Consider the following 21,336-nt stretch of genomic DNA (forward strand, 5'->3'; position numbering starts at 1 on the left):
GATTTAATCAATATATCAACTAAGTTCTATACCATATTTTCACATTTTAAATCATTGTAGTTTATTTAAAGATATTTATAATGGTGATCTTAAAAAGTCAAACATGGACGACATAATTGTAAACAATGTTTTAGTTGTTGTAATCTCAATTTTGAATTTAACACATTATAAATTTTGGAAGCTTATGTAACAATAAAAAATTTAAAAAATGGCATGTACAATGCGAGTTGGTTTTGAAATAATATATATCATATAACATGATGATTAAGAAGGAACGAAAAGATATATATTATATGTAGTTATTTGTTTAAATAAAATTATTTTATTTTTACCACAAAATCAACATTATAGCATATTTAGAAAAGACATATAATGGTATGTGTTTGATTAATTTAATGAAATTATTTTATTTTCTCCTATACAAATAAAAATGGATAAATAAAAAAGAAATCAAATAAAGAAAAATAGTGGAAGTATACCTTATAGTGGAACCTAAGAGGTTGATCTCCACTGGGAGAGGTGACTTTAGCGATAGGTCTGTCACTGCAGAAAGCGAGTTTCTCCGTTGAAATGAATAAACGGCCAGAAATGGGACCGGCCGTTGTGAACAAGCAGCAATGAGCAGCTCTCAACAACTTTTCTCCTTCTCGAACACTAAATATTTTTCTAAATAACTTGCCAACTCCTCCTACTAAACTCAATTTTCCTTTCACTGCATTTTCATGAAGAAACACCCTAATTAATTACTGATTAATTCATAAAAAGTTCATGGTGGTCAAAAGTGAATAAAATAAGAGGATCAGACTTACCAAGCTTGTTCATGGTGGTAAAAAGTGAATCAAGTTTATGGGTTTTGGAAGTGGTTATTAAGGATCCATGAATTTGAGTTGATGATAAAGAAGGTGCAGGTAATAATTTGAGTGTGGATATTTTCCTTGGATTATCATAACTTAATCTTGATAATCCATTTCTAAGGAGATGATCTCCCAACATACTCTTCATACTCCTTGATTTAAAAGCTTGAGAAGCATTCATTTTTGCTTTAATTATTTGGATTATATTTAATGATCAATACAATTGTAATAATTATGATGTCTCTTTACTAATATTTATCTGAAACTTGCAAGTATTCGAAAAGATGAATATAATTAACAAAATAGTGTTAGTGTTTGGTGGTGAGGAGGAAGTTTGTCTAAGTAGGTATTTATAGGAGATCATCATTTAATAAGATAATGCTGATGTGGAGACTTTAATGTTTTTCAAATTTTATTTAGGTTTAAACATTTTTGTGTGGAAAACTAGCTAGAATTTGAAACAATGACTTGTTTATGTGTTTTTTTTTTTTTTTAAAAAAAAAAAAAAAAAAACTAAGATTACTTGTTAAGTAAGTTGATGCTTCCATACAACTAAATCTGATTTGGTAACCAAAAGTTATGTCAAAAGATTCAATCTTTTTCTTTAGAGTGAGAATAAGGTCAAAAATCTTCATATAGTTTTATTTTTTAATTACTTTATAAACATTTTTAAATCCATGGTAGAGCCAGGGCTTATTTGAGCAACAGTATATTTAGTGTAAAAACAAGGGAGTAGGAGTTGTTTCTTGAATCATTCTTATGTAAGCATGAAAGCTTTTGTGTTGGCAGAATACCTTTCTGATGCCACCCATGATCTTTCTTTTAAACAGGTTTTCTTGTTTTTTTTTTTTTTTTTTTTTTTTTTTTTTTTTTTTTAAATTTTTTTTTAATTTTTATTAATGTGATATAGTTAGATTTGTAAGCCTTAGAGTATCTACTAAAAATGTAAAGTAATAAACAATGTAAAAAATATGAAGTTGTTTTGGTAGGTATTTTGGTTGTAAAAATGAAGATGCATGTAAGATCCTCATCCTACCATAAATGAACTACCAAAATTCGTTCTCACATTGTTTTACAATAACCTTGAAATTTTTTAATTATTATATCATTCATTTTTTTAATGATTGTCAAAACTCAAAAGACTCCAATAATTTATGTATAATTCACATATATTTTTCATAGTTTGTCTATGTATTAGAAATACTTCTATTGAATTTACGTGTTATTTATGTACTTTATAATTGTAATATACTTTTTTTTATAATTATTTTAGGACTAATTTTTTTTATATCTAGCTAATAGAAAGCAATAACAAGGCTCTATAGAAGGTGATTAATCATTAATAATGATTTAATAATTGTACTTTTATTATTCTATTTTTCTAATATTGTATTTCCTTGTCCTTTTCATTTTACTTTTAACATTATCAGCATAATAAGTCCAACTCAATCTATGTTTTTTGTCTGGGTCATTTCTGAGGGTAGTTTTAAGATGCAATTAATAGTATTTAGCTTACAAGGGGGCAAAAGCCTATTAATAATTATTATTAAAATTTAGTTTATGCATAAGTACCTTATCTTTATATGATTTTAAAGGCTTATATTTATTTGCCATTGATGTAGTGGAAAAAGAGATAAATTATATAATGTATAGTTGAAGAAAAAAAAACTAAAATTATCAGGAACAACATTGGTTTTTGTAATAATACCATAAGTTACTATAATTATCAATTACATAACCTTAATTCTATAGAAATTGAAAAGGGATCAGGTGATATAATTAGTCAATTTGCTATTACTCTAACATTAATTAGTTGACAATTATAATTATTTTAAATTTAGTTCCATTAATTTTCTGATAACTTATATAAATAATTGTTTGATATGCATTAGAGTACTATTTAGTTTGTGATGTTTGATGATGTGTAACTTTGAAAGATCCTAGTCATTGAAGGGCCACCCAGATTCAGCGAGACGCGGTTTATGAAAGTGTATAGTTGGATCAGCAAATGAGTCATTGATGACAAGGTGACACATGAGCTTGTCCATGATCGTCGTGCTTGGCGCAAGTTTTGACTTGCTTGATCTACCTCCACTACATTGCTAAAACTACCTATTTTATAATTCTATCTACTAATGTTTTTTTTGGGTAAAAGAAAACTATATTTAATAGCAATAACAAATATTCGAAAATTTTAAAATAAGGCACTCTATGTTTTTATATGCTACTCGTTCCATTTCTTAATAAAGTTTCTGAATCTTCACAAGAATTAAAAAAAATAGAATCTTTTTAAATAATGGATTTATTATTTAATTGAATAATAAATTTGATGGAGGAAAAAATAGAAACCATAAACATTAAAAAAATATTAACGAACTATTAGAGGAATAAATACGGGACCACAACTAGTAAAAAAATGGTTTTACAAAGTTAGTGGTAAACATGTGGGGACCACAAGAAATATTCTAAGGTCAAAATGAAGTTAGTAGAAGAAATACGAGAACATTATTAAAATATAAAAATAAGGATGAATAAGGTTATATTTGTCCAAATTTCGTATATAAATAGAAAGATTCTTTATAAGAACAACAAATAGTACCCTGAAATGACAAACGGAAACTTCTTTAAAGAACAGAGGGAATATTACATAATACTGTAAAAATATATTTCTTCCGTCCTACTATCATATTCTTTTTTTATTTTTGCGCACATGTCATAAACATATCATAAACTTCGACATATTACAAACACCTATTAAATATACTTAATACCCGTGCTTTAAATATTATAAACACTTACTTCATAGAGTATGTATGTCAAATAATGTTCAGGTATGTCAAGTATAGGTTTATGGTATGTCAAGTAGGTGTTTATGGTATGTCAAGTAGGTATTTATGCTATGTTAAGTAAGAGCTCATAGTATATTAAGTAAGGTTTTAGGGTATGTTAAATATGGGTTTAGAGTATATCAAATACGTGTATAGGTATGTCAAGTATGAGTTTATGCTATATCAGATAGGTTATACGGTATAATTTCAACAAATGGAGGTGTATCACTAAAAAAAATACCAACTGGAAGTTGAGATTCGGATGTGCTTAGAAAGTTAGATTTGGTCAATGCAAAACCAAAAAAATACCTTACGGGAAAATAAATGAATAAAAATCAAATCAAATTGAACAAAACTAAAAGACACATGGAAATATAATTAAATGTTAATAAGAAACACTTTAATTAAATGTTCAAAATATTCTAGGTTTGTTGTGCAACAGCGGAAGCAAGGTCGATGAACAATAATGGAAACAATAAAGATTCAAACAAACAATAAAGAAAATCACACCGAGAAATTAACGTGGTTCACTATCAACGTGATAGCTATATCCACCGGTACCGAGAATAAACTTTTCACTATAAACCGGGAGATTACAAGATGAACACGAGAAACCACAATAATGGCTCTCCAAGCTTTTTCTCTCTTAGTTTTCCTCACTTTGTGTTTTACATTGCATCCTATGCTAATTCTAATTACATGCGGCCTTTATATAGTATACCTCATAATAAAAAGAAATTAGGGTTAAGAAAATATAAAAAACCGTCAAAGACTAAGAGTAACCGGCCGAAAACGTGCCAAGAAACCGCCATTACGCGAGCCGCGAAGTGGAAACAAAAGCAGCTCTGCGCCCCGCGGACCTGAGGCAGTAGGTACTCCGCGCCCCGCGGACTGCTATTCGAGTCACACTATATTTCAACAATCTCCACCTTGACGAGAACACGTAGTCAACCACTAAATCATCAAACCATAGTGAAGCAAAACCATTCTCAAGCCAAACCTAATGCAAAGCTCAATCATAAGCCATACATCCCGACAAGTCTCCAACCAAGACCCATCCTGATAAGTCTTCAACTATGACCCATCACATACTCGTTTCAAAGTATAACAACTCATAACGCTCAACTAGCATCAAAAGCTCACTCACAATGCTCCATCTGCATTACGAGTACACGAGGCAAGCTCCACCTTGAGGTTGTGCACACCTCCACCTGTGGGCTCCCTCACACCGCCCCTAAGGGCCTATGCTAATGAATCCAGCAGAGTAAAGAATCTATTAGAACTATCAGACCATCCTACCTTCTTTACCTCTATCTTCATGTACGTGCATTCAGAATGAAATCTGACCACATTGTGCTTCTCCCGAACATCAAGTACCTGATCACTAAACACACAATCGTAGTACACAAAAGCCAACCAAGGTTGATCCCAAATAACCATCACCGAGATCAAGACATAATCAAACTCACGAACACAACCCAAGCTTCAACCGATGTAACAAAGCACTTAGTATCATTCCCGTACATAAGAAACACAACAGTTGATCCAAGCATACCGTAGAGAGAACAAATCTCTACCTGCCAGTGCCCCCACCCAGGTTGAGTCACAAACCTACAAATGACACTTTTGGCATGCGCAAAACAAGTACACATCACAGCATACTTCAAACACCGAACCATTACTCTAGACATGTAGACCGAACCATTTTGACATGTAGTCTCAAAATGAGGTGATGTAATTGAGCTAAGTAACACTACCAGTCCATACAACAGTTCCCACACTCTGCTCATACGTAAAGTCATAGCAAGCCACTGTGCTCGCTCACTATACTCTACTACGTGCTCATAAGTTGGAGGTCCAAGTGACTCTACAAAATTGGCTACCAACGTTGCCAATCCCACGAGGTTCAATGCATAACCTACCACACTTATAGCAACCAAAACAACACTCTCTACAGCCAATATATTCTTTGTCCATATTTACACTTTTTTTGCTCACAATATCCCTTGTTAGCAGATTTTGGTTAATTCGATCAGTAGTGCTGATAACATAAGTATGCATCAGATTTCAACTGCCTGAGTGCTTGGACACAAAACTTATTATTCAGGAATTGAGAATAATGAATCGAAACATCAATGTAATCGTTATTCTGAGGTTTACATCACTAACAAAGTAACATTAAGAAATCATAATCTGGCTACATGGAACCTTGCCATTTTGCCAACAACAGATTAGTCAACTTGTAAGCATTTTTTGCATTTAATAATTATTGCAAAAGTGTACAAGTTATATTTACATTCAAATTGTGACCATATTGATCAATTTATAACCCTAATACAAAAGGCAATCACATATCAGAATTTGTGGTGAATATCTGTGTCTATATACAAGGCCTAATCCTGTAGGAAATAAGTAATTTCCTCTCACAACTACCACTTGATTTCATCTAATTAATTAAGCTTCATAGGAGAGTGCTTGATATAAGCACTTGACAGTTCGCTTGTAATTAAGAAACCCCGTGAACCAGAATTCAAAATCATCAGTAGTGACTACTTGAAGGTACTTCTTAGAAGGCTTATCAGCATTTTCAATTGGGTTTGCTTTCTTGATCTTCCTTAGAGGGATCACAACCTTGTAATGGTATCTTAATACTTCCCCTGATGGAGAAGTATACGTAGCTATAGCTTTGTCACTGCAAAACGCAAGGTTTTTAGAGGACACGAAAAGGCGTCCTGTAATGGGTCCCGCTGTGGTGAACAATGAACATGTTGAAGCCTTTAAAAGCTGTTCGCCTTCACTTACATTGAATATCCGCTTGAATACTTTATGCAGCCCTCCTTGTAATATCTTCGCTCCTAAACTCCCCTTTGCTGTTCAACAAGTGCAACAACTACTTAGTTACATTATTACACAATAACTTAAATTAAGTAATAAAATGGATTCATAAAATTAAAGATGACATACCAAGTTTTTTCATGGTGTTAATGACTGATTCCTTTTTACTCTTCTTCTGAATTTTGTTAGAAATACTGACATCTACAAGGCTAGATTGTGCCTTTATTAATTTCATAGATTTGTTTAAGTGTTCTGCTGTAATTGTTGATAACCCATTTCTGAGAACTTCATCTCCAAACATACATCGAACTGATTTAAACAAATTTCTAGCTTCCATTTCTTAATTAGACTTTGTTTGTTGAACTCGATAAGTAACAAACAGTATATGTTAGATTGTAAGTGATGGTGATTAGTGGAGCGAACAAAATGGTATTTATAGCAGAAATGAAGCAAGTTGGAGACAGAATCTAGAATAGTTTAGTGGCAATGAGTCATCCTAGGATCAGCGCACTAGATTATTTTTATTTCTTTTTCAAGAAGATTACACAATGTCGGTTTGCTTTCCTATAAAGAGGGACTTCATAAATCTAATCCCTTTTGATATAATTCTTTTAAATATATTTTCCTAATTAGGAAGTGCTTGTTAATAACCAAAAAGAAAAAAGAAATTTAAAAAAAAAAAAAAAAAAAACGTAGTGGGCATCAGGTGACGGATAAGTTGAGTGGTATAGCTTTTGAGTAGGCAGCAGTTGTTACTTTTTTTTTCCCTATAATAAAACCCTTTTAAAAGAATATTTGAAAAATAATATATGTAGGATCATTCTTAAATAATTGAAATTCTTTTACTAAAAATAGGCTTGTATTTATAGGAGTATTGTTTAAGTGTTTTTGTATTGGGAGTTGGTTTCATGTGTGGTGATGTCTATGGTTGCAGGATTGAGGTGTGAATGTCAAATAATATATATTGTTGCCATAATTGAATCAACAACATTGCAATGTATATCATACTTTTGAATCAGATAACACAATTTGTGCAAGAAATAACAACTTTTGCTTTCTTAATGAAGGCTATTCCTGACACAATATGACTTCAGTTTTGTAGGTAAAAAGCTCTCCTCAACTTTAGGATTCTGACTTGTAATTACATTAATTATATTTCAAACTTCTCTAAAAATATCTTTTTCAACTATGGGAAAACCACAATAATTAAGAGTTAAATAATTAGTTGATTACCTAAAATCAGTAGATCGAAAAAAATGACATTTCTTAATACTTGCACTAAAGTCTTTTGGTGCAAGTAAATTAGAACAAAAAAAGTTGTATAAGAAAATAGAAAAATACAAAAAATAATTAATTGCAACACAAATAAGGTACTTATATGGGGAAAAGAAAAAAAAGAGCTATTACAAATGCAAATTTTATTCAATTATATTCAACTATGTTTTAATTGAAATGAAATTTATCATTTAAGATTGGAAAATTTGCAAAAAAACACCTTTTAAAACTCCTTTTTTGCAAAGAAACACCTTTTATAATTCTTTTTGTAAAAAAACACCTTTTAAGAGACTTTTTTTAAAAAAAGACACCTTAAATCAGTTTTCGGTGACTTTTGTCAACTTTCCGGCGTTGACTATGCCAGTCAACGCCGGAAAGTTGACAAAGTCACCGGAAACTGATTTAAGGTGTTTTTTTTTATAAAAAAGTCTTTTAAAAGGTGTTTTTTTACAAAAAAAATTATAAAAGGTGTTTCTTTAAAAAAAGTGTTTTAAAAGGTGTTTCTTTGCAAATTTCCCTTATTATTATTATTATTAATTTTTTTAAAATTTTTTTTATTTTTTTTTATATAATAATAAAAATAAATTTTTTTTAAAAAAATAATATTAATAATAAAAATAAAAATGAAAATAAAAAAAAAAATTTAAAAAACAGTTAAAAAAAATTTAAAAAATTTAATAATAATAAAAAAATAAAAAGTATAAAAAAATATAAAATAACAATAATAATAATTAAAAAAATAATAATAATAATAAAATTAAAAATAAAAATTAAATTAAAAAAATATTTTTTTTTTAAAAAATAAGAATAATAATATTTATTATTATTATTATTATTATTAATTTTTTAAAATTTTTTTAACTTTTTTTAAAATTTTTGTTTTTATTTTTATTTTTATTTTTATTATTAATATTATTTTTTTTAAAAAAAATTTATTTTTATTATTATATAAAAAAAAATTAAAAAAATAATTTTAAAAAAATTAATAATAATAATAACTAGGGAAATTCGCAAAGAAATACCTTTTAAAACCCTTTTTTGTAAAGAAACATCTTTTATAATTTTTTTTGTAAAAAAACACCTTTTAAGAGATTTTTTTTAAAAAAAACACCTTAAATCAGTTTCCGGTGACTTTGGTCAACTTTCCGGCGTTGACTGGCATAGTCAACGCCGGAAAGTTGACAAAAGTCACCGGAAACTGATTTAAGGTGTTTTTTTTAAAAAAAGTCTCTTAAAAGGTGTTTTTTTACAAAAAAAATTATAAAAGGTGTTTCTTTACCAAAAAGTGGTTTTAAAAAGTGTTTCTTTGCAAATTTCCCTTTAAGATTTAACTAATTATCATTGTTTAATTTGTTTGTTTATTATTATTTAAAATGTTATTTATTATTATATTAAATTGAGAAATCAGAACATTATATGATGACAAATAAAAAAGATTTGGTTGTGTCACATTGGGCTCAAGTTGTTAACAATAGCTTAACTGGCGACATAACGTCCAAAAGCGTTTTTTGGCGACATAATTGTATTATGTTAAATTTGACTTTAAACTTCTCCTTAAACAGGGTGCCAAGATAATAATAGAATAAATTTTATTTCGATCGAAATATCAAGATACTTAGCTAGTGAAAATCTACCCTAAGGTAGTTTACAACAAAAAAAGGAAGAATAAAGAAAAACTACCCTAATGTTAACCTAGTTTTAGTGGATAATAACAAGTTAAAAAAGTATGTTTGGTTCTTAAAACCGGTATAGATTGTGTATGTTGAGGGGATGAGAAATTATTGTATGCATTAATGTCAAAAATTTCCTTAATTTTACAATGGTCATGCAATAAAGAAAAAAACTATTTTTTTTTATATATTTTGAAAGTTTATTAAATTTCTATTACAAAATTTGTGGAGTTTTTGTAATGTAAAAGAAATTGAGGTAGTTAAGACTTGAGAGAAGTTAGTTGAGGAAAGAATAATGGCAATCATTGAGGCGTTAGCACAAAGCTTTTGTGCTGGAAAAGCAACTTTCTGATGCAATCTACAATTTGTGATCAAAATACCAACATGAATTTAGCCCTATTTGACGTTCTAGCCTTGGGCATGTGAATATGTTTCCCAAAAACGAATGAAAAATTACAATAAAAAACTACCATAAAAAGTAGTCAATAGAAAAAAAAAATGCAAGCTAGTTATTCATACCTTCAAACCTACTCTTGTGAATTAATAACCGTTTTCAGTTAAATTACTTCAAAATAAGTAGTAGTTAAGCTAATAATTATATTAACCCATGTATCGATAACATCTCACGGTGTACCCTTTAATGAAATAATAAAAATGCTCCTTGAACCCTTTTTCTTATAAAAACCGCACAACAATATTAAAATCTACTCTCTCTAAAAATTTAGATTCAAACTGTCTTCATTTCAAAACTTAAGAATAAGAAGTTTACCATGCAAATGACAAATTGAATTAATTTTTAAACGAATCTTTCTCAATTTGAAATTATCAAATAAATATTAAAACTGGGGTCAAGTTATTATTTTTTTCATGTTATTAGTTTGCGATTATTACCATTTTTTGTACTATATATTGTTAATTAAAGTAGTATTATATTTTTAATTGTTTTTATTTTGTTGTTATTAATTTACGATTGAGAATATGACCCCTACAGATGAAGTCATCATTATCCTATTTAGTCCTTGCATAGATGTCTTTCAGTCTCATATTCCTTCTCACTAGGTCTTAATGTACTTATAACATAAGCAACTTTTAAAGTAGTTAATAGAACGAAAAAGCATTTTCTTTTGTCATCTCCTAAACTTATTTCCTACAAACTTGTCAAGTTTGACGAAGTTGGTAGTCAAATCCTTGAGACTCGCTAATTTGTAATTCAATGAAATTTGATGTTTTAAATCACACTAAATGTGACTTTAATTTATTAAAATAAACTTATAAAATAAAGTTATAGAAATCATAGATTACATATTGCATATGACCAACAAGACCTTGCTTATGTACACCACCGAGAACTTTAAGATACCGATCTTCAAATACGAATAAAGTAACCAAAGGTTTTGAGTTGGATTTAATATTAATTCTAGGCAAGATACTCTATCTTAATTTAAAAATCAGGCAAAATCACTACTTTTTAATATTAATTTAAAAACAATTTAAATTTATTTTTCCAAATTTCATTGTTCGTTTTGTAGGAATGTGGAAAAGAAATTGTGGTGTGAAGCTTTTGTGTTGGCAAAGCAACTTTGTGATGATGTTGTAGGTACATAAGCTTCGTTATGGGCCTTATCTAGCTTCAGGGCGCAAGATCAATTGGCGCTCCTGGTCTACTTACTGTTCTAGGCATGTGATTATGTTTCACTCCCATACCGAAAGAAAAACTACAATAAAAAATTGGTAGAAAAGACATTGATCCTACATGCTGCTTCTGAATTTTATACCATTTCTTATACAAATTGTCAAACATGTAATGCGTACGTGTTAATCCAGATGAGTCATGAGGTGGTGTTTCTAAGGTGACGCGAGTAATGCCTGTGAAACATGCAAGACGATTATTAGAAAAGATTGTTGGGACTTTTATGCAGTGAGAGTATGGAAAATCTTAATGATGTATGCAATCATTCTATGTTCAATCTCTTTAGGTGGTCAAAGAAAATCAGTTGGAAAAAGTTCAATCATTTGGCAATTATAAATAAAATATAGAACCTGTGATAATTGTTTTAAATTATTGCAATTGATGATAGAATTATCATGCTAAATATAATGCATAAAAATCGAAAACCAGACATCCAAATATTTTTCTGGTTGAAAGCGCAAGCCTCAAAGAGGTATAACAAAGAAAAACAAATGAAAAATAAAATGCAAAATGAACACAAGTGTTTATGAGGTATCTTGAATACCTCCCCCTCAAATATAGTTTATTATAATGAATTCAACAATTACAAGTATAATAAACCACCTTTATCTTGAGAACAATCTCTCAAGATCACAAATACTAAAGCAAAGTAAGAACACTCTCAAGTTTTTTAACAATGCAATAGCCCTCTCAACAATATATGTGTTTGTGGTGTGTGTTACTATGAGTGATGAATCATATTTATAGCCAAGATATTCATCACTGTTAGTATTCCCTCATAAATCACCATAAACTTACATTAACATGCTAATTAACTATGACAATAAACAATAGAGTAATGCACGAAATAATTGCATAGTCACTTCACATTCTGACCAAAACAGAATCCAAAGTAGTCTGCTGAACTTCCACTCGACCCGAGCTACTACCTCGCTCGGTCGAGCGAGCTTCCAGAGAAGCTACTGGCTTGTTCTGCACACATTGCTCGACCGAGCCAACACCGCTCGACCGGTCGAGCAACACTTCACTCTATCGAGCGGTTGGTCGAGCCACTCACTGTTCTGCTTCTTTATTTGTTGCTTTGATCAAGCAACTCTCATCAACCGTTCCAAACCTTAAACCACCCATATTTGACACATCTTTATCGACCCTCTCTAAAGTACAAGACAAAGCATGTTCGATTATATGTTTAAAGTTAACGTCATTATTAAGATTATTGGCACTTGCTTTAACACTGGTTATAAACATTCATATACAATGCATTCTAGTGAATAAGTCATTTAAAAAGAGATAATACATGGACCTTGAATCGGTTAACTTGTGATTGGAGAAATATGCATCCATAGCAATAGTATCAAATCTAATCAAACCAAACTCCCAACTATAATTAAATTGTAAATCCTTACATTCTTTGTTTTGTCACATTTTCTTTCCGTCTTAATTTTTCTGATTAACTAGTTTATTGGTTTCTTTAAGAGAAAAACAAAAGCCTAAGAAAAGTTTTTAGGTGTTTATTACTCAGGATTCTTGGAAAATCTTTTCATGACTCCAGAAACACATATTATGAAAATTCACTATACTTGGTATAATTACTCAGGATTCTTAGTGTGATCCTTTTAATTTTTATTTGAGCCTTATTCACTGTTAAGCCAGATTTCAAACTTTCGTTGTCATCATGAATCCTAACGATGGAGGTTTTGCTCAGGGACGATCTGCTTACTGTCCTTCGACTTTCAATGGAGACAACTTCTCTCAATGGTGCGTTATGATGAAGATGTTCATCATAGACCAAGATATTGAGGTTTGAAAAATCATCAAAAACGTTCATAAGATACATATGAAGATCGCACTCAAAGAGAGAAAGGCCAGCTCTAAAAAATGAAAGTGAATTTTCTCAAACTGATTTATAAATCTTGGCCAAGATGTATCGTGCTATGAACTTATTATATTGCGTCCTTAGCCTAGATGAATTCAAAAAAACAAATCTTACAAAAGTATGAAGGAGACATGGGATAATCTCGTAGTTATTAATGAAGGAATATGCTAAGTCAGGAATACTAAGATCAATATTTTCAGCAACGGCAATGTGAATTATTCAAAATGGCTCCTAACGAGTGTCAGGGTATGTTTACAAGGTTCACACAAATCATTAACAAATGTGATTCGTTTGGAAAAGAGTTTACAAATTAATGAAGGAAAGGTTTAAAAACTAATGACATGTATACCAAAAAAAAGAAAAAAAAATTGGGGTCTTAGAGCTACAACATTAGCAGAGGCTCAGGAAATCATAACATTGCCACTAGACAATTTTGTGGGGAAGCTAATCACACATCAAACTTGTGCGGGATACTAGATTGATGACTCTGACTCTATATGACCTTTGTTACTAGAAGATGTTGGTTTTTGTATTCTTTCTATTTGGGTCTCCTTAACAACATTCCTCATGACCTTTCATTAGAAGGAGTAACGATATGGATTGTATGCCATCTACCCCCGGAGCCTACTGCTTGGAATGTACTAAGTATGATGGTATTGTATGGTATGATACTACATACTAGGAATGGCAATGGGCCGGACTCGGCTCGGAGTATACATACTCCGACTTTGCTCTGGATAATAGTCAGACTTTTTTTTTCAGTCCGCCTCCACTCGGAATCGGATTATAAATACTCCAAGTTTGCCTTGACTCGGACTCTCGGACTTCCAACAGAGTCGGATGCGGAGTCGGCTTTTTATCAAACTTTATCCTTGTGATATTGTACTAATGATTTTAAAGCATAAAAAATTAGCAAAATATTTTTCAAATACAATTTAACAAAAAATATGTACCTTGAATTCAAGTTTAACAAGACAAATAGTCCTACTACTACAATTGAACAAAATTTTCTCGCATTTTGATTTAGCGTATTTTATTTCTCTTGATTTGATTTGTCGTATTTTGATTGATTAATCTAAATAAAAATACCAAGTAGTTTTTCAAAATCGAAAATTACAATTAGTAAGAGAGAGATCATGAATTAGTCACTTCTAGAGTTTTAAAGGAAACAAAATTTTGGGGTAAAAGTCAAATTCAAAGTCGGATTTCCTTCAGAGTCGAGTCGGAGTGTCGGATTTTTAATCAGGTCCAACTCCGGTCCGTCTTTAACTCGGACTCGGATTGTAAAGTCGGAGTCGGATAACTTTTTCCTCGGACTCGAATCGGATTATTTTCCTCGGATCACATCGGGCTAGAGTCGGATTCAAACTGAATTTCCATATATAGAGAAATCCTAGGTGGATCATTATTTTATTTCTGTTTAGGCCCTAAAATGATATTTTCACATAAAATTTATTTCTTATTCATGTTTTAATCTTTACTTGATCCTGTTTTGATTGATTCTAATATTCCATTAAAAGTTGAAAAGTCACAAATATTTCAGGCTACCCTTCAGGCCTTTACCAATCTTGTAGTATCCAAGCCTAAATAACATATAAAGTAATAGTAAGAAATCAATGAAACCGATGCTATATTAGAGTTCAAACAACGTGTTTCAAACTCCAATATCACTAAGATTGAGTGTATAAAGTCTTGTGATGAAGAAATTACACTTTCAATGAAAACGATGTTTGTAAGAGAAAAAAATTCAATAAAATGACACAAAGATTTAACGAGGTTCACCCAATTAAGACTACGTCCTTTGGTGTGTATAGATTAGGCTAGTGTTTAGGCTTGGGGTGTATTTTAAGAATGCGTTACAATGGCATATGAGACCTCTATTTGTAGAGGTTTGTACATTAATGAGTAATACTTAAGGCTAAGGATTAATGAACAATAAACAATTTCAAGGATCGTCAAGAGTCAAAAACCGAATCCAATGCTCAATCAAGGCAATGCTTCATTACTTAGATGCCTCGTACAAGAATCTTTTGTTCACCCTATAGTCTTCTTATTAAGTATCATTCATCATACCTTTATTACCATCATAATATGCATGTTTAAGTGCCGCCATCAACACACCATTAAGTTACATACTTAACTCACCCATTTAATTCATTCATGAAATTCCTCTCTATGCACTCACTAATGCATAGAATTGATTTGGTGAATTCAAGTCACCATTTAACACTAACACATAATATAGCTAGCTCAAAACTTAAAGTATACATGTTATATTTACAATGAAGTATCCTCGTTCATTAATTCATCGCCAATGTAAGTCATTATCAATTTGTCATTAACATTGATGCTAATACAAAAGGCAATCAAATATCAGAATTTGTGGTGAATATCTGTGTCTATATACAAGGCCTAATCCTGTAGGAAACAAGTAATTTCCTCTCACAACTACCACTTGATTTCATCTAATTAATTAAGCTTCATAGGAGAGTGCTTGATATAAGCACTTGACAGTTCGCTTGTAATTAAGAAACCCCGTGAACCAGAATTCAAAATCATCAGTAGTGACTACTTGAAGGTACTTCTTAGAAGGCTTATCAGCATTTTCAATTGGGTTTGCTTTCTTGATCTTCCTTAGAGGGATCACAACCTTATAATGGTATCTTAATACTTCCCCTGATGGAGAAGTATACGTAGCTATAGCTTTGTCACTGCAAAACGCAAGGTTTTTAGAGGACACGAAAAGGCGTCCTGTAATGGGTCCTGCTGTGGTGAACAATGAACATGTTGAAGCCTTTAAAAGCTGTTCGCCTTCACTTACATTGAATATCCGCTTGAATACTTTATGCAGCCCTCCTTGTAATATCTTCGCTCCTAAACTCCCCTTTGCTGTTCAACAAGTGCAACGACTACTTAGTAACATTATTACACAATAACTTAAATTAAGTAATGAAATGGATTCATAAAATTAAAGATGACATACCAAGTTTTTTCATTGTGTTAATGACTGATTCCTTTTTACTCTTCTTCTGAATTTTGTTAGAAATACTGACATCTACAAGGCTAGATTGTGGCTTTATTAATTTCATAGATTTGTTTAAGTGTTCTGCTGTAATTGTTGATAACCCATTTCTGAGAACTTCATCTCCAAACATACATCGAACTGATTTAAATAAATTTCTAGCTTCCATTTCTTGTTCTCTTTATAATACTTTCTTTGTTCACCACCTTGAGAAGAAAGCAGTATGGTAGATTGGTAGTGATTGTGATTAGTGAAGCGAACAGAGTTGTGTATTTATAGCACAGATGAAGCAAGTTGGAGACAGAATCTGATAAACTTTATGTACAATGAAGTGGCAATTTATTTTCTACTTTTTGTATCCCTTTTGATTATTAATTGTTTTGAATCCATTTTTATTAATTAGGAAGTAAAGTTAGTGGGCATTAGGTGATGGATTAATCATACGCGCTTAGGTAAGTATTGAAGCTTTTGAGTCGGCACTAGTAGCTTTTTTGACTACAAAGAATAGTTGAAGGATTGCCCTTTAAATGTTACAAATGAATGAATGAGCATTATATTGGGATGAGTTATCCCACATCGATAAATTGAAAATGGTGTGCACGCTTCTATTAGAGACCTTCTTCCCATGGCCATATGGTTTTGGGATGGTATATATCTCTTTGGCTTATGAAGTGTGTGCACTTGTGTCCCCCGTTAATATGCTGGCATTCACAATAAGTCCAGCCTAATTTAACTCATTAGTAGTTGCTTTCATGGGTTTTGATATGTCAGTCAGCTTGCAGGCTTCAGGTGTGAATATTTGAATCAGAAAAAATTTGTGCAAGGATAACTACTTTTCCTTTCTTGATAAAGAATAGTAGTGAAAGGCCATGACTGTACAAAATTATACTTCTATCTACTATTTACTATGTCTCTTTGTGTATTCAATATATGCTGTGAGAAAATCCTCCGAAAAGGATAGACAAAGAATAGAATTCATCAAACATTGTTGGGTGCTTAGATCTAGAGTTAATTTTAAATATGGTTAAAAATATTGACGCCATACATGTATAAAGGAGCCTCGAGCCAACGACTAGCATTGAGACACTAGTTGGAGTAATAGAGCTTTTCTCGGTACAAATGGGATTACATCAAGGATCCACACTTAACCCTTTCATTTTTGACATCATATATATTAGATGATCTCTCCTAAAAGGTTATTGGCTGCATTTAAGTCGTACAAAAAACAAAACTTTTGAGTTGCAAGTTCAATGGGATAAGCAATAAAATAATCCAGAAGTGTATATTGGGAAAAATACTATCGCCTGTACAACAAAATTTAAGTATTTAGGGTCGATTATCCAGCGTAATAATGGGGACCTCGATAGAGATGTAATCGATTGAATACAAGCGGGTTGTCTAAACTAGAGAGCTGCAACTGGGATGCTATGTGAAATGAAGTTCCCCACTTAACGAAAAAGGTAAATTCTACTGAGTGACCATTAGGTTTGTTACGTTGTATGGGACGGAATACTAGCTCGTAAAAAAGTCCTACAACCGAAAAATGGACGTAGCAGAGATGAAAAGAAGTTCCCGCGTCTTACTTTCGCAGTCTAATCTTGCGACATATTTTCTAGTTTTGCCCACCTCGTAAAATTTTCATATATACGTTTTTGATAATTGCATAATTTTTCGACCCCGTAACTTTTAAGTTCAGGCTTTGCCCCTGCCTTCATATTTTGAATCGTGAAATCTAATTAATATACTCAATTACTCATAATACTATGACAGCCAGTGCCTGGCGTTAATTTTGTTGGACTTATATGTAACTGATCCACTATGTTAAGAATAAGACCTTGACATTATTTTATTTAAGCATTGTATCCTAAGTTTATCAGCGCCATGTCATAAACCTCACGCATTTGCACTGCCAGCATACAAGTTGATTGTAAGAAAATGGGCATCATGTCATACTTGAATCAGTACCTAGCTCGCAGTTAAAAGCTACTTTTGAGTCTAAAAAGCTTGCTTTTGCGTTTCCCTGACATCAACATGACTTGAAATTCTAGGTTTAAAAGCTACCTAAAAGTATAGGCCACTCACATGCAACAACGTTGGCTAACATTTGAAATTTTCATGACAAACCTTTTAGAATGATAGTAAATTATAGTATTCATATATATGGTGGATTACACAATAATAATCAACCCTTAAAGTTTGGTTTCTTTCTCACATAATTGTTAATATACAAGGGATGTTTTTTCACATAGTAAAACATGATTCTACATTTGTTCTAAAGAAAGAGTTTTGGCGTTATCAGATATCTAGCTATGAACAGGAGAAATGGCCTGATGTATGCATTTGCACACTTTCGTGCAGTTGATGAAACCCTTGAACCAAAACTCAAACTCATCCTTAGTGATCAATTGTAGGTATTTCTTCGACTTCTTGCTACTGTTCTCACTTTGAACTGCTCTATCAATCTTTCTCAACGGGATTACCACCTGCATTTCATAGTTGTGAAAGGTGAAACGTCAGAACCATCCCACCAGTATGAACTATTAAGCCAAATTTATAAAATGCTTCAATCAAAAATATACCTTGTAGCGAAATCTAAGAGATTCTCCTGTTTGAGAAAAAAGTTTAACAACTGATCTATCACTGCAAAAAGCTAATTTGTCTGTGGAGATGAAGAGAAGGCCTGTTATTGAACCTTCTGTTGTGTACAGACAACAATGTGAAGCCTTCAACAATCGTTCTCCTTCTTTTACATTATTGAATATTTTCTTGAACACATTATCCATTCCTCCTATTAATAATTTCGCGCGTAAACTCAGATTTCCTGTTACTGTTATTTCATAAAACAAGGGTTCACTTAATCTCTTAATTTGCTTAATTCTGAATATAACTTTAAATGAAGGACAGTATTTTATGATGATAATTACCATGTTCTTTGATGCCATTAGCAAATTTGTTTAAGAATTTGACTTTCTTGTGTTCTCTGCTGATTACTAATTTGCTTAGTGCAACCCTTTGATGATCATGTTTAGACATTATTGTTCTTGATGTTTGATTATGTAGTGGAATATCTGGAAGAATACAGAAGATAAATGGTTTTATGATGTGAAGCGTAGAAAATCATGCAAGGATGAGAAATCTATATATATAAACATGTAGGGAAGGAAAAGTTGTAGTACCTAGCTTGGCAATAAATATGATAAAAGTCAAATAGAATATATAAAAGGAAAGGACAGTCAAGATTCCATAACAAAGTAGGTTCATTGCCATGTCATACCAAGTTGATTTTGGTGTAAAAGAAAAAGAGGTAGTTAATACAAGTTAGTTAGGGAAATGTATGGAAATCAATATAATGTTGCGTCAGTGGAAAAGCTTTTGTGAGATGTAATCCACAATTTATGATCAGGAAAGACCAACACGTACATATGGTTGGTTATGACTTGGGTAGAATTGGTTTTACTGATGCATTTGTTGCTAATAGGCATGTGATTATGTTTCCCTCCATACCCAAAAAAGAAAACCGGTCCATTACAATGAATGATGAAGTTAGGTAGAATAAAAAGAAAGACATATTTTCACCTAATACATGTTGCTGCTGAGGCCTATTTACAAAATTCTGATGCAAAATTTGACATGTGACTCTTGATAATCCAGGTGAGCCATGAGACATGATGTTGCCCGTTTAGTAGGTGGTATTAACGTTGGTAATGAGAATGAAAATTAGAATAATTTTGGTTGAAAAGTCTTTGTTACCTTGTTGGCTATGCTTATCCAACTTCAATCATCTCACTTTCTTTATAAATTTCATTCCAATACATTTACCATTGGGAGAGGTGGTATTTGGTGGTAAACAAAAAAAAAAATTTTGTGATCAAACTTTCATTATCACGGGAATAATATGGAACTTTTAATGAAATTTTACACTATAAATCATTCTAATTACCATCATTTAGTACCACTAACCAAACAGGCCGTAAAGGGTTACCGTTTCGAATTTCATTCACCCCACTGTAGTCTAATTTTTAACACCATGAGTAAGAAGAGAGGATGTTACATCCACACTTCTAGTCCCAAAGTACACTCGTGTGAGGGGCGCATGATAAATTACATATTCTAGGATTACAACAAATAACATAAACATCTATTTGTGTTGGACGCTTGATTGAAAATATGCACCACAACTTTACGTGATTAAGAAGTACCAATGACGTATAGGAAAATAAGAAGTAGAATAAAATAAAAATATTATTTCAAAAATATTATGCTTTAGGAAGTTAAAATCTTTTATAATATTTAGGATATTAAGGTTATTTTGTTTTCTAATTATTTAGATATTAGTTAATATTTTGTTTCCTTATTTTTAGTCCTAATCACTTATATAAATAAAGGTATTACCTCTTATTATTAATATACAAATCTAGTATTTACCAGAGTAAACCTAACCAAATTCCTCATTATGATTTTCTACGCGAATGACGCAAGTGATGGCAGATCTTCATGAGTGAGCAATCATTGTATTGTATATATACACAGTTTTGGCAATGAACACAAATCAGTTGCCAAAAGTAGAATCATTCAGCATTAACAGAAAAATATTGTAACCTTTAATAATTGTTGTGAATTATTGGAATTGAAGATAGGAGTATCATGTTGAAAAGAATATCTGAAAATAAAAGGAAAACAGACATCCATTAATTAGTATAGTTTGCTTATAAGCAGTTATATTCAAGGAATGTAGAGATTGCACATATGCTTTAACAAAACATTTTTATTTATTAAATAAGACATCAAAAAAGAGATATACATGGTTCATGAATCAGTTTACTTGTGATTCATCACTGAAGAAAAAGTGCATCAAAAACAATAGTATCAATTCAAACCAAACTCCCAACAACGAATTATGATCATGATAATGGGTAGTTCACTAACAATTTTAATTTGTAACCAATACATCTTACCAGCTATATGCAAACAGAATGAAAAGAAAGACCACCCTTTTTTAGTAATTCTTTTGATTGTGCATAATGTAACAGATTTTTTGTTCTCTAGTTCTTGTTATCCTTCTCAGGAAGTTGCATCAGAAACTGAGTATTGATTAGATTAATGAACAGGAGTAGCCTCATATTGTGGAAGGTAATCCCTTAACTTATAGATAGTGAAACCATGACTGCAGATGACCCATTAACGTACATTATTAAAATATGACCCATTAACGTATTGTGAAAGTATGTGAAAGACTTACTTGTAACTATGATCATACGTCCTAATACATGAATTCATTTACACAAT

The 21,336-nt window shown here is 31.3% G+C and overlaps 4 protein-coding genes across 4 annotated transcripts in view; all 4 read right to left on the reverse strand.

Moving 5' to 3' along the window:
- LOC130806881 (GEM-like protein 4) overlaps positions 1-1,190 on the reverse strand; it is a 2,447-nt gene extending 1,257 nt beyond the window's left edge. The window contains exons 1-2 of the mRNA XM_057672106.1: positions 810-1,190; positions 480-712 (exon numbers count right to left, since the gene is read on the reverse strand). Of these exons, the coding sequence (XP_057528089.1) occupies positions 480-712; positions 810-1,035 (459 nt within the window). The 5' untranslated portion in view covers positions 1,036-1,190. The remainder of the gene's footprint in view (positions 1-479; positions 713-809) is intronic.
- A 4,916-nt stretch (positions 1,191-6,106) lies between these two features.
- LOC130806611 (GEM-like protein 4) lies at positions 6,107-6,854 on the reverse strand. Its single transcript, XM_057671755.1, has 2 exons — positions 6,647-6,854; positions 6,107-6,552 (listed from the first exon to the last, which is right to left on the reverse strand). The coding sequence occupies exons 1-2, from the start codon at positions 6,852-6,854 to the stop codon at positions 6,137-6,139; spliced, it is 624 nt and encodes a 207-aa protein (XP_057527738.1). The 3' UTR covers positions 6,107-6,136.
- An 8,145-nt stretch (positions 6,855-14,999) lies between these two features.
- Positions 15,000-16,310, reverse strand: LOC130806137 (GEM-like protein 4). The gene is made up of 2 exons (XM_057671085.1): positions 16,012-16,310; positions 15,000-15,917 (listed from the first exon to the last, which is right to left on the reverse strand). The coding sequence occupies exons 1-2, from the start codon at positions 16,217-16,219 to the stop codon at positions 15,502-15,504; spliced, it is 624 nt and encodes a 207-aa protein (XP_057527068.1). The 5' UTR covers positions 16,220-16,310; the 3' UTR covers positions 15,000-15,501.
- Positions 16,311-18,193: 1,883 nt separating this feature from the next.
- On the reverse strand, positions 18,194-19,215 carry LOC130806326 (GEM-like protein 4). The gene is made up of 3 exons (XM_057671345.1): positions 18,975-19,215; positions 18,630-18,877; positions 18,194-18,533 (listed from the first exon to the last, which is right to left on the reverse strand). Exons 1-3 carry the CDS (start codon positions 19,081-19,083, stop codon positions 18,354-18,356), a joined length of 537 nt encoding a protein of 178 aa, XP_057527328.1. The 5' UTR covers positions 19,084-19,215; the 3' UTR covers positions 18,194-18,353.
- Between the last annotated feature and the right edge of the window lie 2,121 nt (positions 19,216-21,336).

Source organism: Amaranthus tricolor, chromosome 2, assembly GCF_026212465.1.
Source record: "Amaranthus tricolor cultivar Red isolate AtriRed21 chromosome 2, ASM2621246v1, whole genome shotgun sequence".
In the NCBI taxonomy this organism is placed as follows: Eukaryota; Viridiplantae; Streptophyta; class Magnoliopsida; order Caryophyllales; family Amaranthaceae; genus Amaranthus; species Amaranthus tricolor.

Bases quoted from the DNA above. Each gene is read 5' to 3' on its own strand.
- LOC130806611 (XM_057671755.1), bottom strand. From the start codon at position 6,854: ATGGAAGCTAGAAATTTGTTTAAATCAGTTCGATGTATGTTTGGAGAT. The intron at 6,553-6,646 runs GTATGTCATCTT...CTTGTTGAACAG, and splicing joins TAACACCATGAAAAAACTTG to CAAAGGGGAGTTTAGGAGCG.
- LOC130806137 (XM_057671085.1), bottom strand. From the start codon at position 16,219: ATGGAAGCTAGAAATTTATTTAAATCAGTTCGATGTATGTTTGGAGAT. The intron at 15,918-16,011 runs GTATGTCATCTT...CTTGTTGAACAG, and splicing joins TAACACAATGAAAAAACTTG to CAAAGGGGAGTTTAGGAGCG.
- LOC130806326 (XM_057671345.1), bottom strand. From the start codon at position 19,083: ATGTCTAAACATGATCATCAAAGGGTTGCACTAAGCAAATTAGTAATC. The intron at 18,878-18,974 runs GTAATTATCATC...ATGAAATAACAG, and splicing joins TAATGGCATCAAAGAACATG to TAACAGGAAATCTGAGTTTA. The intron at 18,534-18,629 runs GTATATTTTTGA...TATGAAATGCAG, and splicing joins CTCTTAGATTTCGCTACAAG to GTGGTAATCCCGTTGAGAAA.